Here is a 12314-nt window from a genome sequence, read left to right on the forward strand (position 1 = left end):
GGCTGCGGCACTGGGGCGGCTGGGGCGGGCCCGCCGCGCTGTAATCGGATCCGGGGAGGGGGCGGGGAGGGGCCGGGCCGGGCGGGCCGGGGGGTGGGGGGGGGGCGCGGAGCCGGGCTCCGGGCCGGCCGGGCTCCGCGCCTGTCAAACCCCTCATTGTTCGCAGCTGATGTCACTCGCAGTTGTGAGCGGCCGCCTCTCCCGGGGACAATGTGGGACTGAGCGGCCCAGCCGCCGCGCCGCCGCCGCCGCCGCCGCCGCAGGACAGCCCCAGCGAGGTAGGGCGCGGGCCGGGCGGGGCACCGCCGGCCGCGAAGTTTGGGGGTTCGGCCGGGGGGCGGGGAGCCCGCGCCGGAGTCTACAGGCCAGGGTCCCGGTTTGGGAGACTGGGAGACTGAGAGGAACACGCTTCCCTGTCTCACACGGGCCCAGGCCTGCACAGGTGGGGGGCGCTGCTCGGCCAGAGGAGCCCCCAGCACCAGGGAGGGCCTTCCTGGACCCGAGACCCCAGATTTGAGGCCCACATCCCACCTGCTCTTCCTGTTCTTTGGACCCGCTCTTCTCTCGACCTCTGCCTTGGGTTCTGGTTCTGCTCCATCTCTATCCCCATCTGCCATTCCCCTGCAGTTCCAGGCTCAGCACACACCCCTTCCCATTCTCTGCGGTCCTTGCTTAGGGGTGGGGGGGAGGCAGACGGACCTCCAGACCAGGGGTGTGTGGAGATGACAGTTGGGGGCTCAGAGTGGTCCCTCATGCTCTGTGGCTCTTAAGCCCCTCAGCTCTGACCTAGCTTCTAGCTGAAGTCCTGGGGGGCAAGGGGTGTCTCTGGATGTTCACTTTAGCCTGGCCCTCATGCCTGCCTGGCCAGGAGAGGGAGGTGCCCACCTCCTCACTCCCCTATCCCAGGCCCGCCATCTTGAGACCTGTGGCACCCAGTGCCCCGGCCGGCTCCAGCACCCTGGGGAGTGGTCTTCAAGGGGATGCACCCAGGGCCAGCTGCATTTCCTCCTCCCAGAATGTGGGCTCTTGGTCCCCACCAAACCCACAATGTTTACCTTCATGCTGGACCAACAGGGCATGTGTCCCTAGGGGCCCTCCTTCTCCTACAAAGAGCTCTTAGACCCTAGGGACTCTCCAGGAGCTTAAATCTTAGCTCTAGCCTTCACTCTTTCCTGAGGTTACCCTCATTGCTTCAGGGCCAGCACCTGGGACCCTATCCTTTTCCCATCTGAAGGTCCCCTACTCTCTCTGGGCCCTGGAACCCCGTCAACCTCCAAAGCACCCCCATCCCAGCCCCCACCCCCCAGCCTTCATCAGCATGCAGGCTCAGGCTGCCCAAACACAAGGGGATTGTTCTTCTTGCATGCTCAGGGTGGGGGGCTGGGAGCAGGCGGCCCACACACCCTGGCAGGCCCAGGCCACAGGGAGGCTGGCTTTGCCCCGCCCTGTGTCCCCAGACAGGCTCTGTCCACCCTCCCTACTCCCATCCCTGCCCCCCTGCAGCCTCCATCACCATTGCCCCGTGGCATTGACCTCTTGAGGAAAGAGCTCTGAGCGGCACAGGTGGACCCCTGGTTCTCCCAGCTCTGCCAGTTGCCTTTCATGTAGCGTTATAAACAAGCGCCTCCCTCTCTGGGCCTTGGGTTCCGACTTTGTGAAACCTATGCCACTCCCCAGCTCTTCTTCCAGCCTCGCTTCCACATGGGGAAACCCATTCCGGGCCCCTAGGAGTCTCAAAGCACAGCGCTAATCCCCTACCCCAGTGACATGCCCAGGGAGCCCATAGACCCAAAGAAACAGCAGGAGGAGAGGCTGAGGGTCCTGAGGAATGGAAACGGAATTCTGTCCAGGCAGATCCTGGCCCTCCCATGTGGCTGGTCCCCCGTGCCCTGGATCTTCTCACCCCCTCCTCACTGCTTCTCTGGGACCCCATCCTCAGCCCCATCTCTGGTCCCTAATGCCTCTAGTCCCTTCTCCCTGCACACACAGTCTGGTCCTGGCTCCTGCCCTCCTGAAGGAACTCCTACCGTCCTGGGTAGTAGAAAGATAGCCTTGAAAATGCCCATTAGGGCTCCTTTGAACTGAGTTGGGGCACAGAGGCCTGAGTGATTATATATGACTTGGAAGGTTGGGGGGCACTTCACAGGGGAGGTGGCATTTGAGAAGGATTTTGACAGAGTGAGGATGGGCATTTCAAGCTGGGATCAGCCCCGGCAAAGGCCCAGAGGCCTGGAGGTACTAGGCATGTTTTGCAGCCTGGTGTGTAGGGGGGAAGGAGTGGAGATGAGACAGGAGAAGCTGACAGGGGCCAGATCATACAGGGTCTTGAGTGCCTGTCTGTGGTGATCAAGCTTTATTCCTTGGGTACTAGGGAGCCAAAGATGGCTGTTGAGCAGCAGCATGATCCAGTCTCCAGCATGGAAAATGGAAGCTAGAGACCTTTCTCAATTTGGGTAGGGCAGTGAGGGGATGGGTACCAGTCAGTGGGTGGGGCTGTACCAAGAAGTTGTGTCCTTTCTCTTGGAGCCCAGTCTGGCCTGGGCCTGCCTCAGTTTCCTTTGGCTGTGAGGACTCTTGAGGGGGTTGCCGAATGATGCTCTAAGGAGGCGGTGGCATTTCTGGCACCCGCCAACTTGTGAGAGCTTCCCTTTGCTGCTTAGCTCTGAGTCTACAGGACAGCCTTGGGCCAGCAAACCAGAGGGTGGAATTCATGGACCCCACGCTGCTCCCCTGAAGGCCTCTCCTCCCCTGACTCTCCCAAGAGGTGGTATGAATGGCCATCCTGGGAGGCTGTAAGGCTGAGAGGCTGGATGCACATGTCAGAGGATACTAGGGCATTTCTTGTGGAGGCCTGGGTAATCAGGAAGGGGGAGCATACCCAGAGAAGGGAACAGGCAAGGGAGTCAGGATCCCTCACTGCTGATCTCCCCATGTCCAGTGTCCACCTCCTGCCACACCCTGCTTCGTTTGATGTCCTGAGCCATTCCCCAGCATCACTGGGTGTGGCCAGCATGGCTGCTTTTGGATTAGGAGTAGGAGGCTGCTAGGTTGGAGCCTGATGGTGCTGAGGGGGATGTCAGGGGATATGAGGTGGGGGATGAACTTGGAGACTGCTCCCCCCCCCCCACCTTCTCCCTAGCCCAGGTGGGTCTATAAGCCCTGGTTGGTCCAGACACTGGCTAACAGAGCCAAGGGAATCCCCCAAGGGGCGGGCCAGTCCACTTGAGTTGCCTGGCCCCAGGAGCCCTCCCCTCCCCCGGATTGTTCTTGCTCCAGAACAAAGCCAGGGTGGACACTTGATCCCTGCATGTGGGGGGGAGCTGGCTAAGCCCCCGGCCCTTTGATTGGGCAGCTGTCATGAGAGAGAGACAGCTGGGGGGGAGGGGCAGGAAGGGGCAGCCGCCATCGCTTACACAGCTGTCACCCCCCCCCCGCCCCCTCCAGCCTGAGTGGCAGGAAGCCAGGGACAGAAGGAGCGGGCACTGGGTCTGGGAAGGGGGCTTGGGGAGCAGGAGGGAACACCCGAGGTCAGAGGCAGAGGCCTGGTCTGAGCTTGGTATGTTCTGCCAGGGAGCCCTGCTGACCAGAGGGGGCTGGGCACCCCCAGAGGTGAGCTGGAGGTCAGTGTGGCATGACGTGTGGCTGCCGTGTGGGTGGCCCAGCAGGGACCCAGGGTCCACCAGCAAATGATTCCGAGAACTCTGGTGAGGGTAGAAGGGGAGCCAGCATGCCAAACAGGGCTGCTTGTTCTTAGGGCCCCTAGGAGAATATTTTGGGAGCCCTGTGTCAGGAACTGCTGTTCTCTCCTACAAACAGGAGAGATCTCGAGGGTCCCTCACGCAGAGAGACCAGCACTAGCACCGCCCCCTCCAGTCCCGCACATACACATATAGCACAGGTGGGTAAACTGAGGTCTGGATCAGGTGAAGGCCTGGCCAAGGTCAACCCATGAAATTTGGGGCAGTGGGCTCTGCTGCAGACCCAGGTATCTTTTTCAGGGCAGGAACTCTAGTTCTGGCCACATTCTAGCCCCTTTGCCCTTTTTTCCTCGAGCCTTATGACCCCCAAGGTGATGTGGCATTGGCCTGGGGACAGTGTCAGATCCTCCACTGGTTACCACTCCGGAGGAATCCCTGAGCCTCAGAATATTGTGGAGTTTAAGACCGTGGCTTTGGACAAGGTATCAGTCCTTTCCAAACATGACCCACATGTACTAGCCAGGCAGGGGTCTCCGGAGCTACTGAAGCCTGCTCCCCACCTTTGAAGAACCTCCCTCCAGGAAGAGGACGGACAGACCCAGCCAGGACAGCCAGAAAGCAGAGGCCGATGGGGCCTGCGATAGAGAGCCCCGTGCCAGCAGGTAGGACCATGCGGTCCACCATTTCCCACCTCTCTATGACCTTGGGCAGGTTATAGACCGTCTGTTGGCATCAGGTTCCCTTCTGTCTGGTGAATTCATCTGTTCAGCTAACCAGTATGTTCTGAACACCTTCTCCAGTCCGGCTCTGGCCTGAGCTCTGGGGACGCAAGGAGAAGGTGGCAGCCTTGGCTCCTGCTCTAAGGGGCTCCCAGGCTTGGCTGTCCAGGGAGACAGAACTAAGCACGTCATCACAAGTGCTTTGCTGGAGGAAGTGCACACAGCTGGGGAATGTTAGCAAGGGCAGCCAGCATGAGGCTGGCCAGGATGCTCAGAGGGCACAGTCCCTGTGTCCACTGTTGACCTCTGACCTCTGGAGAGCCCATGGGCAGAATTCAAGCAGAGGGAGGACCAGGTGCTGGGGGTACAAGGTACCGAGGGCTTGAGGGGACAGCGTTGTCACCCAATGGTACAGATGAAGGAACAAGCTTCATGCCATACAGTGGCTTCCTTGGGCTTCCTGAGCCTGAGAGCATCCCCTTCCTACTCCATGCCCAAGCTCTGGCTAGCAAGGGGGTTCCAAAGAGGGGACTGGACAGTGCTCCACGCCCTTGACCTTCATTTCAGGATAGGGCAGGGGGCTGAGGAAGAAGGTGCCCAGAGGTCTCCAGAGTGCTCTAGGCAGGCACACACATCCTTGGCTCCCACACCCTCCTGGGCAGAAGGAATTTGCGGGATTAGGGCTTGGCCTTGGCTTAGTTTTGGCACCAGTTGGTCCCACTCCATTCTCCTTCTTGGGTTCTGGTCCCCCAGTTAGCCCCCCATCAAAGCTGAGCCTTGGTGGGAGACAGCCCCTGGAGGAGAGGGATTTCCAAGCAGGATTAAGGTTCAGGATTAAGTTGGGGCATGAAAAGGGGTCGGGTAGGGAGGGCTGGCTGGCTGCCGGGCTAATCCCAGAAACTAATCTCTGGCTCCTCCTTCCTCTGTCAGTTAACGGCCTTGACATTTCCCAGCCCCCAAATCCCTTTCTTACCCATCACCCAGTCCCTAGGGGAAGCATTCTCTCCATTTTATAGGTGAGGAAATTGAGACCTGGGGCCCAGTGACTTTTGTTTCTGGTACAGGAGAAAGCGTTCCAGGCTGGGAATGCGGCCACTTCTTAGCGCCGCAGCACACGGGAGAGCAGGCTGCTGGTCTCCCCCGACACCAACCCCCTTGCCCCGTGTGCTGAATGAACCCTGCTCAGAGCTGTCTGCAGGGAGCCTCTGCTTTAGTGACCTCTGTACCTGGGGCTCCCAGCCCATGTGCCCCCCCATCCCCACAAGCCTTTGCCAGGCAGGGGGCTACCCTCCTTTCGAGGCCTCCCCATGGCTCCCCATGGCTGCTCCAGCCTCCGCTCCAGCTGCAACCCCACGCTCTTGTCAGCAGGGTAGGGTGGGGGCTGCGGGGCATGGGGAGGCTCTGGTCCCGGAATGCAAGTGCTTCTTATGTGAAGTAACTTTTCCACCTTAACCACGTTTTCAAGGTCCAATCCCCAGGGGTCCCCTCTTCTAAGAGGTCAGAGAGGAGGCTCCCCCTCTCTGGACTCCCATAGGTCTCCTGGTTAATTCTTCTAATGCACGCAGGAAAGGGAAGGATGTCCATGGAGACTGGCTGCCTACCACATGTGTGCTTAGCTCATTCTAATTCTCATAACTCTTTGGGGGTAGAACCTGGTAGTCTCTTCTTACCGATGGGGAAGCGGAGGCTCCGATGGGTAAGATGAGCTGTCCAGGGTTACCCAGCAAGTGAGGGGCACGCAAGGATACCCATCAGTGTGACACTTGAAACTGGGGGTCTACGCTGTCTCTCTTCTGTGGGAATTTGGTCAGTCTGACTCTGAGGTCCCCATGTAAGGGCAGGGGACCCAAAAGAGATGGGAGCTCCCCTCTAATCCCCCTTTTGCTGCCCCCGCCAGAGCCGCCAGGCACCGTGGACACACTCCTAGGCCGCTGTGGCCCCAGCCCCGCTTGACAGGATGAGCGGCTCAGACGCGGGGCTGGAGGAGGAGCCGGAGCTCAGCATCACCCTCACACTGCGGATGCTGATGCATGGGAAGGTGAGTGGGTGGGGGGCACGGTCCGGTGTGTGGCCGGCCAGGAGTTTGAGCTCCTGTGTCCTGTCTCTGTTAGATCCCCTGTCCTGGTGGACGGGCTGGGCCTGGGGCATTGGTCCCCCCTGACTCAACTCTTGTCTTGTTTGCAGGAGGTTGGCAGCATAATTGGGAAGGTAGGTGCCCAGTTCTGTTCTGTGTGGACCTCAGCCTGAGGCCTCAGGCCAGGTCAGGAGGTAGTGACGGCTCAGGCTAAGAGCCATTCCATGTTTTTTTGTCCCACAGAAAGGAGAGACTGTAAAGCGAATCCGGGAGCAGGTGAGGATGGAGTTTGGGAGAGCTGCCCAGGGCATCTGGTTTGGAGGGGAGGGGAGATCCCTGCCCCACCTTTTCCCTGAACCCCACCATTTGGTATGACCAATGAGTGCCCTTGGAAGGTAGCGGTTTCTGGCAGTGGGCTGGGGCCTGGTGGGTGGGTAGGCAGACAGGCTCCTGGCAAGGAAGTGGAGAAGGAGCCCCACTGCCCGGCCTTGTGTGTCCCCGCAGAGCAGTGCCCGGATCACCATCTCTGAGGGCTCCTGCCCTGAGCGCATCACCACCATTACCGGGTCTACAGCTGCTGTCTTCCATGCGGTCTCCATGATTGCCTTCAAGCTGGATGAGGTCCGTGGCTGGCTGGGCTGGGCTGGGAGGCCGGGGCTGGTTCCCTGGGCCGGTTCCCTGGGCCGGGGAAACAGGGCTCTGACTCCACACAGCGGCTGCAGGTGGCAGGGAAGGCCAAGGCTGGGGGGGGGCAGGGTTCTTTCATTAGGGTGGGACCTGGGGAGGGCTTCTGTCCTTCAAACCCCAGCAGGAAGGTGCTCCCAGGGGTGGGGGAGCAGCAGGGGCATGCACAGCCAAATCATGGTCTTCCTGCCCAGGACCTTTGCGCCGCTCCTGCAAATGGTGGAAATGTCTCCAGGCCCCCGGTGACCCTGCGCCTCGTCATCCCCGCAAGCCAGTGTGGCTCACTGATTGGGAAGGCCGGCACCAAGATCAAGGAGATTCGAGAGGTGAGGAGAAGGGGGATACCACCCTCAGGGGGTCCTACCCTTCACTTTAGAGAGGGGACCTGGGCTTATGGCTTCCTGTCCCCCTGGGGAGCTTGGAGTCTGGGCAGCTTAGTCTGGGTTATGAGGGCAGCCAGAAGTGGCCCCTGTTCTCTGCTTGCAGACCACGGGTGCCCAGGTGCAGGTGGCAGGAGATCTGCTCCCCAACTCTACAGAGCGTGCTGTCACCGTGTCCGGGGTGCCTGATGCCATCATCCTGTGTGTGCGCCAGATCTGCGCTGTTATCCTGGAGGTGCTGCCTCGGTGCAGGGAGAAAGGATGGGGATGGGCCCCGGGTCTCCTTTTCAGGTCCCCTAACCCTATGCATGTGGCACCAGGTGGAGGCAGGGCAGGGCCGCAGGGATGGACTGGGAGCTCTGGATCCTGGGATGCGTTTACCTGGGGGTCATCGCCAAGGGCCTTGGGAACACAGGGCCCTTGGGGAGGTCAGAGGGGCCTAGAGGGGTCTGATAGAGCCTCCCCCATTTGTGCCTTCCAGTCCCCACCTAAAGGAGCTACTATCCCATATCATCCGAGCCTCTCCTTAGGTACCGTCCTTCTCTCTGCCAACCAGGTGAGGTGCAACAGTAGGAGGGGTAGGAAGCATTCCTGGAGAAGGGGGATTGAGATGGGGGAGGGATGGAAGAAGGAGTCGGGGGCTGGCAGTGGGGAGGAGTGACGGGCCAAATTGCTCTGACTTGTCACAGTAGCCCCCTTTCCCCCCACTTTGTCCCCACAGGGTTTTTCTGTCCAGGGTCAGTATGGGGCTGTGACCCCCGCCGAGGTGAGTGACCATAGCCCCAGGGACCCCTTCCGAAAACCAGGCCTCCTCTGACTTCTGACCCCTCTTCTTTGGCACAGGTCACCAAGCTCCAGCAGCTTTCAGGCCACGCGGTCCCCTTCGCCTCCCCCAGCATGGTGCCAGGTGAGCGACCCTGCAGAAGGAGGCAGGGGCGACACCCCTGGGGGGCCAGGCAGCACCCCCCTGGAATGTACATGGGGCGGCAGGAAAGGCCCAGAACCATGTCCAATCCCTCTTCTCCTCCTTCCCAGGACTGGATCCTGGCGCGCAGACCAGCTCACAGGAGTTCTTGGTTCCCAATGACGTGAGCGGAGGATGGGGTGGTTTGAGGGTGGGGGGGGGTGCTTCCTGGGGTCTGGGCTTGGCCCAGGGTTGAATTCCACTCTCCCTGCAGCTGATTGGCTGCGTGATTGGGCGCCAGGGCAGCAAGATCAGTGAGATCCGGCAGATGTCAGGGGCACATATCAAGATCGGGAACCAAGCAGAAGGTGCTGGCGAGAGGCACGTGACCATCACTGGCTCCCCTGTCTCCATCGCCCTGGCCCAGTACCTCATCACTGCCTGGTGAGTGTGGGGTGGGGGTGGCCCAGGTCACGGGGCTTACGTGCCCGTGAAAGGCACACTGGGGGCGGGGAGAGCTGATCTCCCTTCTCTGTCTCTGTCTGGGGTGTGTCCTCTGCCTCCCCGAACCCTGCCTTACTCCATGGGGCCCCATCTTCCCCTCCACGTCCATCCCTCATGTCTTCTTTTCCCTTACCCCTTCCCTGTCTCTTTCCCCTGGCTTTCGGCCTCCCCGTACCCCCCCTCACCGAGTCCCATGCCTGCTTGTCTTTCCTTCCCCTGTTTACCCCCACTCTTCCACCATTCCCATCCTCCCCCCAATATCCACCTCATGTCATTATTCTCGATCCCTCTCTTTCATCCAATCCCCCCTCCCCATATTTGCCCTCACTGCCCCCTCTCTTACCCGCCCCGTTCCCTTCATCTCCCCCCTTATCCCTCTCTCCAGTCTAGAAACGGCCAAGTCTACCTCTGGGGGGACGCCCGGCTCGGCCCCCACAGACCTGCCTGCCCCCTTCTCGCCGCCCCTGACGGCCCTGCCCACAGCTCCCCCAGGCCTGCTGGGTACACCCTATGCCATCTCCCTCTCCAACTTCATCGGCCTCAAGCCTGTGCCCTTCTTGGCCCTACCACCTGCCTCCCCAGGGCCGCCGCCGGCTTTGGCGGCCTACACCGCCAAGATGGCAGCAGCCAATGGGAGCAAGAAAGCTGAGCGGCAGAAATTCTCCCCCTACTGAGGCTGGCTGAGGCACAGGCGCAGGGGCAGGCAGGACCGCCGGTAGGGGGCTGCCTCTGCACCCTACCTGCCCAAGGAGGCTCCACCCTGGGCTCCCAAACGCCACTAATGCCCAGACGCATGGATGCACCACCCCCCCCCCCCCACACCACCACCCAACCCGGGTCTGTGGGAGAGTTCCTCCTCTCGCAGTGGGAGCAGTTTCTGGCCCAGGGACTGGGAGCCGCAGCTGCCCCAGGGTAGGGGGCTCCACCCCCTCTAGCTCTATGCTTGGATGCAGGGAGCATCCTTAGTGCCCCCACGTCAGAGGGTCACTCATGTACTCCTCATCCCTTAGGGCTTTGCAGCCTACTGCCCCCCCCACCCCATGGGGATCAGGGAGAAGGGCTGGGGGGTGGCTGGGGGCCATGCTTCTCTCCCCACCTCCCTGCAGATTCCTGCTGCTTCCACTGATACCCTTTTGACTGGAATGGACTAGCTGGGCTTGGCAGAGGGCAACCCAAAGAGGGGACCCTGCTGGGCAGCTGGGGGAGTGGCATGGAGGCAGGGGCCGAATTCTCAGCAGCAGACACTCTGTACAGTTTTTTCAATCCCTGTTTTTGAATAAATATTCTCAGAGACCAGGAAGCTGTGAAACATTGTGGGTGTTGGCAAAACCTCCAGAGAACGGGTGTGGCCAAGTCCCTGCAGGACCCCATCTGTGAATCTACCAGTCCCCATTGGGTCTTGGGCCCTTCCACCCACCAGTTCTGGGGCTCCAGGGCCCTTTGGGGGTCATGTTGTCGAGCCTCTTGCCTCCGGCACCACACTGATCCAGTTGCTTTCTGGGCATTTTAGAAGCTGGCAGAGGAGTTCCAGTAGCTTTGTCCCACCTCTTCTTGGTGCAGATATCAGGGAAGTCCTTCTGAGTGTCTCTCCACTGGTTCCTCCTGCTGTGGCTGTTCCCTAGGCCTTGCCCTGCTTGGTCCATTCCTTTGGCTGTAAGCCCTTAGGGCCCTCTTCTTGGTGATCCGGCCCACCTCCTCACCTTCTTTAGCCTGGGGACTATCCATGAGTGTCCGAGGAACCCTTAGAGATGGTCCAGGATACAGATGGGAAAACGGGCCTAGGGAGGGGTGGGTCTGTATACAAGACTATGCAGGGTAGGACCCAGAACCCAGGATTCTTAGCTCCCAGAATCCTCTTGCTCTCACTAGCTTGCAGGCCCCCCTTCTCCTGTTCCAGAGCCAGAAATCCAGGCAGGGTACCTGCCCGGAACTGTGTAGGAGGTTGGATGGGCTGCTGATACCACCATCCCTTCTCCAGTCTCAGCTCAGCATGGGACACAGATCTCCTCTCAGGTGGCCCCTGGCATACTCAGGCTCTGCCTTCTTGGCAAATCTGGGGCTTGTTCTGGTGCCTCAGAAGGGCCTAGGGCAGGGCTCTCTGAACGACCCTGGAGGTGCTGCAGAAGTGCTGGCAGGTGCCAGGCCCTCGGGGGCCGGGGCAGCGCCTGGCGGGCGAGGCGACCCAGTGCCCTGCGCACGGGGCGCTGCAGCAGGCCATACAGGAAGGGGTGAGCCGCGAAGGCCGAGTAGGCCACCCAGGTGACCGGCGCCTCGGCCACTGCAGCCTGCGCAGCGGGCGCCAGGCACGCACAACCGTAAGGCAGCCAGCAGGCAGCAAACTGGCCGACGGCCAGCGCTGGGGCCAGGGCTGCTTTGCCCCCAGGCAGGCGAGGCCGGAGGGGCGGCAAGATGGAGAGGCGGCTGTCCAGAGAGTCGGAGCGCGGCCGGGAGCCGCGCGCGGGCCGTGGGGGCCGCAGGGCCGCGCGGCGCGCCACGAGGAAGATGCCACTGTAGGCGCCGAGCAGCAGGAGGGCGGGCAGCGCGAAGGCCAGCAGCGCCCAGAGCGGCCGGAAGGGCCCGAGGCCGCCGGCCAGGACGGAGCAGCGCGCCGGCGCAGGGGGCGGCGCGGGCGGCGGCCCGAGCAGGGAGAGCGCGCCCAGCAGCCCCGCGGCGGCCCACACGGCCGTGAGCACCAGGCCCGGCGGAGGCCGCGCGCCGGGCCGCAGCGGGTGCACTATGAGGCGGTAGCGCGCCAGGCCGAGCGCGGCCACCCCGAGCGTGCAGGCGGGCAGCAGCGCCGCCGAGAGGAAGCGCGCCGCGTGGCACGGGGCGGGGCCCAGGCGCACGCGGCCCAGGCCCGGCGGCGGCGCGGCCAGCAGGCCCAGCGGCATGATGGAGGCGGCCGCCAGCAGGTCCACGACGCACAGGTGCACCAGGTAGAGCGCGTCGCGCAGTCCCGGCGTGCGCAGCACCACGACCAGCAGCGCGCCGTTGCCCAGCAGTGCTGCTGCCTCCACGATGGCCGCCAGGATCAACCCCACCGAGCCCGCGACTTCTGAGGTGTTCAGCCCTGTGGTGTTGGCCATTCCAGCGCTTCAGGCCTCACCCTGTGCTGGGCTGCAGAGAGCGAACCCCCACCCCCCCTTCCCATCACCTGTCCCTTGCTCCTCTGGCCCTTCGCCTCAGAGGCTGCCCCGGCGCCGGCTCCGTTGCCCAGGCTGCCATCCTGTCATAGGGGCTTGGCCGGCCGCATGGAGAGGTGCAAGGCTGGGACTTCAGCTCTCTCCTCTGCCCCGGCAACTCAGCCTCTGCTGGAGATGGTACTGGCTGACACTCTGATGTTGCCCTTCA

General features: G+C 61.9%; 2 protein-coding genes across 2 annotated transcripts; one reads left to right on the forward strand and one right to left on the reverse strand.

The window, feature by feature from the left end:
* Positions 1 to 111: 111 nt before the first annotated feature.
* Positions 112 to 10263, forward strand: PCBP4 (poly(rC) binding protein 4). Its single transcript, XM_028124545.2, has 13 exons — positions 112 to 278; positions 6315 to 6455; positions 6602 to 6625; positions 6735 to 6767; positions 6996 to 7112; positions 7370 to 7501; positions 7662 to 7790; positions 8037 to 8111; positions 8277 to 8321; positions 8399 to 8462; positions 8591 to 8643; positions 8734 to 8903; positions 9349 to 10263. The coding sequence occupies exons 2-13, from the start codon at positions 6375 to 6377 to the stop codon at positions 9635 to 9637; spliced, it is 1212 nt and encodes a 403-aa protein (XP_027980346.1). The 5' UTR covers positions 112 to 278; positions 6315 to 6374; the 3' UTR covers positions 9638 to 10263.
* A 709-nt stretch (positions 10264 to 10972) lies between these two features.
* On the reverse strand, positions 10973 to 12052 carry GPR62 (G protein-coupled receptor 62). Its single transcript, XM_028124280.2, has one exon. It carries the CDS (start codon positions 12047 to 12049, stop codon positions 10973 to 10975), a length of 1077 nt encoding a protein of 358 aa, XP_027980081.1. The 5' UTR covers positions 12050 to 12052.
* Between the last annotated feature and the right edge of the window lie 262 nt (positions 12053 to 12314).

The sequence above is a fragment of the Eumetopias jubatus genome, unplaced genomic scaffold (assembly GCF_037043125.1).
Source record: "Eumetopias jubatus isolate StellerSeaLion01/CBP00866 unplaced genomic scaffold, mEumJub1_p1.0 scaffold_1, whole genome shotgun sequence".
Classification (NCBI taxonomy): domain Eukaryota; kingdom Metazoa; phylum Chordata; class Mammalia; order Carnivora; family Otariidae; genus Eumetopias; species Eumetopias jubatus.

Bases quoted from the DNA above. Each gene is read 5' to 3' on its own strand.
- PCBP4 (XM_028124545.2), top strand. From the start codon at position 6,375: ATGAGCGGCTCAGACGCGGGGCTGGAGGAGGAGCCGGAGCTCAGCATC. The intron at 8,644-8,733 runs GTGAGCGGAGGA...CTCTCCCTGCAG, and splicing joins AGTTCTTGGTTCCCAATGAC to CTGATTGGCTGCGTGATTGG. The intron at 8,904-9,348 runs GTGAGTGTGGGG...CCCTCTCTCCAG, and splicing joins CAGTACCTCATCACTGCCTG to TCTAGAAACGGCCAAGTCTA.
- GPR62 (XM_028124280.2), bottom strand. From the start codon at position 12,049: ATGGCCAACACCACAGGGCTGAACACCTCAGAAGTCGCGGGCTCGGTG.